This window comes from Cyprinodon variegatus, unplaced genomic scaffold (assembly GCF_000732505.1).
Source record: "Cyprinodon variegatus isolate N-32 unplaced genomic scaffold, C_variegatus-1.0 Scaffold86, whole genome shotgun sequence".
Classification (NCBI taxonomy): domain Eukaryota; kingdom Metazoa; phylum Chordata; class Actinopteri; order Cyprinodontiformes; family Cyprinodontidae; genus Cyprinodon; species Cyprinodon variegatus.
The window spans coordinates 764,249-766,019 of record NW_015150539.1 but is presented as its reverse complement, the minus strand read 5'-3'; the positions used below and the strand labels follow the sequence as shown (position 1 = coordinate 766,019).

Genomic DNA, 1,771 nt, shown 5'->3' with positions numbered 1-1,771 from the left:
ATAATCCATTTTGTTTGCTGTTTTCTCCCATGCCCCGAAAACAGAAAATATCAAAATGCTGTTAAAAAGCAGCTGCTTGGATTAGCTGCTACTGTTGGGCGTTGGGCGGAACTACCCTATCACTCTAACAATGGCAGGTATATCTGCTGTGATCTTTTTTGAAGTGATAAAGTCCACCTGAAAACATTGTCAGTGCAGTCAGTTCATCCAGATTACCATCCTGCCTTCAAATATTATTACTCTGTGGGAGCCGCTCAGACCCCCATACACCGGCGGTGCTCCGTCACTGGGAATCCCATTCAACAGCAGCCTATGGCCCGGTCGCCTCTTTGCTGGGACAGCTTGAGGGCATTTTTCATGTACGTAATCCAAACTGCAGGCACCAGGATAATAAAAGCGAATATTTTTACATTTCGGCTTAATTTTGGCATTAATAAACTGTTTCGGAGGAGGGATCATAGCGCTCTGCATCATCAGTGCTGCCTGCCAGCTCCTAGATCTGCTGCTCCTGCTGCTCTAGACACGCTATACCACGGAAAATAACGTTTTCATCTGTCATCCAGGATGAACAAAGCATTTATTATTTATCACAGCATGCTAGTCAGCCCCTGGAATGCACTAACATACTTCCTCATTAAAAGCTTAAGGTCATTGCATTGAATCAGAACAAGCATCAATCTAATTTTATCTCCCATCGTTATAAAGAAATAGAGCAAGAATTACTGTAATGTAGACTTTTTTGTTGAGTTATTATTTAACTTATTTTCTGTGATCCAGACAAAAGAGGGAGCTTTTGAGTAGAGTCTTTGAATGAGTTGCATTTTTAAATTGCAGCAGCTTGTAATAAAAAGTTATCGAAAAAAGAAGGACAATTTGTTAGAGTGGTGTTCAATTTATCATTACAGGAAAACACAAACAGATGATCCCCATTAATGAAAGAACATATAAACAATCCCTCTATAAACAAACACAGATCTGGGTCACATCTTTACAAAAAACAAGAAGCTGGTGATGAAAGTGGATCTTTTCGGGAACAAATCAGCATCTAATTATAATATAAACTGATGAACTGATCTGACTTTTTAACACCCAGAATGATCCAACATGGAAGCAACAAGGGAACCATAAAGGGAAAGTAACAGCATGCAGATTATCTGATATGTTTACAGAAGGAAAAAACTATTTTTCAGTCCAATCAGAGAGGTTTTGAAACGACCTCCTGAGATCCCAGTGGGGGTTAATTAATTTTTGAACATGTCACATAGGAGCTTCTCCATGGGAGTGTTTCCAATGGTCCTGTGGAAGAACAGCAGCTCAATCCGCTCCGAGTTCACAAAACGCAGGGAGGGAAGAAGGAGGAGCAGCTTTCCAAACCTGAACACAGTTGAGAAATCATAAAGGATTCAGCTTTAGAGTTAAACATAAATCCATTTAAAACATAAATATCAACTTAGAATTTAAGCTTATCACACACGGTTAAAAATCCTCAAATATTATTTTCTCTTTCAAATTAATCATTTTAAAGATTATTGTCACTTTGTTATTTGTTTCACTTTTATGTGTTTATTTTATTTTTATCTTGATTGAGTTTGTTGTGTTTAGTCTTATTTTTTTATCTCACCAATTTAGTATGCTTTATTTTATTCAGGTTTGATTTTTATGTACGTAGTTTTTTTAAATTCTTTTAGTTTGCTCTATTTAGCTAATTTATTATTTACCTCTTATGGAGAATTTGTCTTTAAAGTGAAATTGCGCTGTTCAATAATAAAGA

The 1,771-nt window shown here is 36.8% G+C and overlaps 1 protein-coding gene across 1 annotated transcript in view; it reads right to left on the bottom strand.

The window, feature by feature from the left end:
- Positions 1 to 929: 929 nt before the first annotated feature.
- The window catches only part of LOC107083861 (photoreceptor-specific nuclear receptor-like), a 5,542-nt gene continuing 4,700 nt past the window's right edge, over positions 930 to 1,771 (bottom strand). The window contains exon 8 of the mRNA XM_015373365.1: positions 930 to 1,374. Coding sequence (XP_015228851.1) covers positions 1,242 to 1,374 — 133 coding nt within the window. The 3' untranslated portion in view covers positions 930 to 1,241. The remainder of the gene's footprint in view (positions 1,375 to 1,771) is intronic.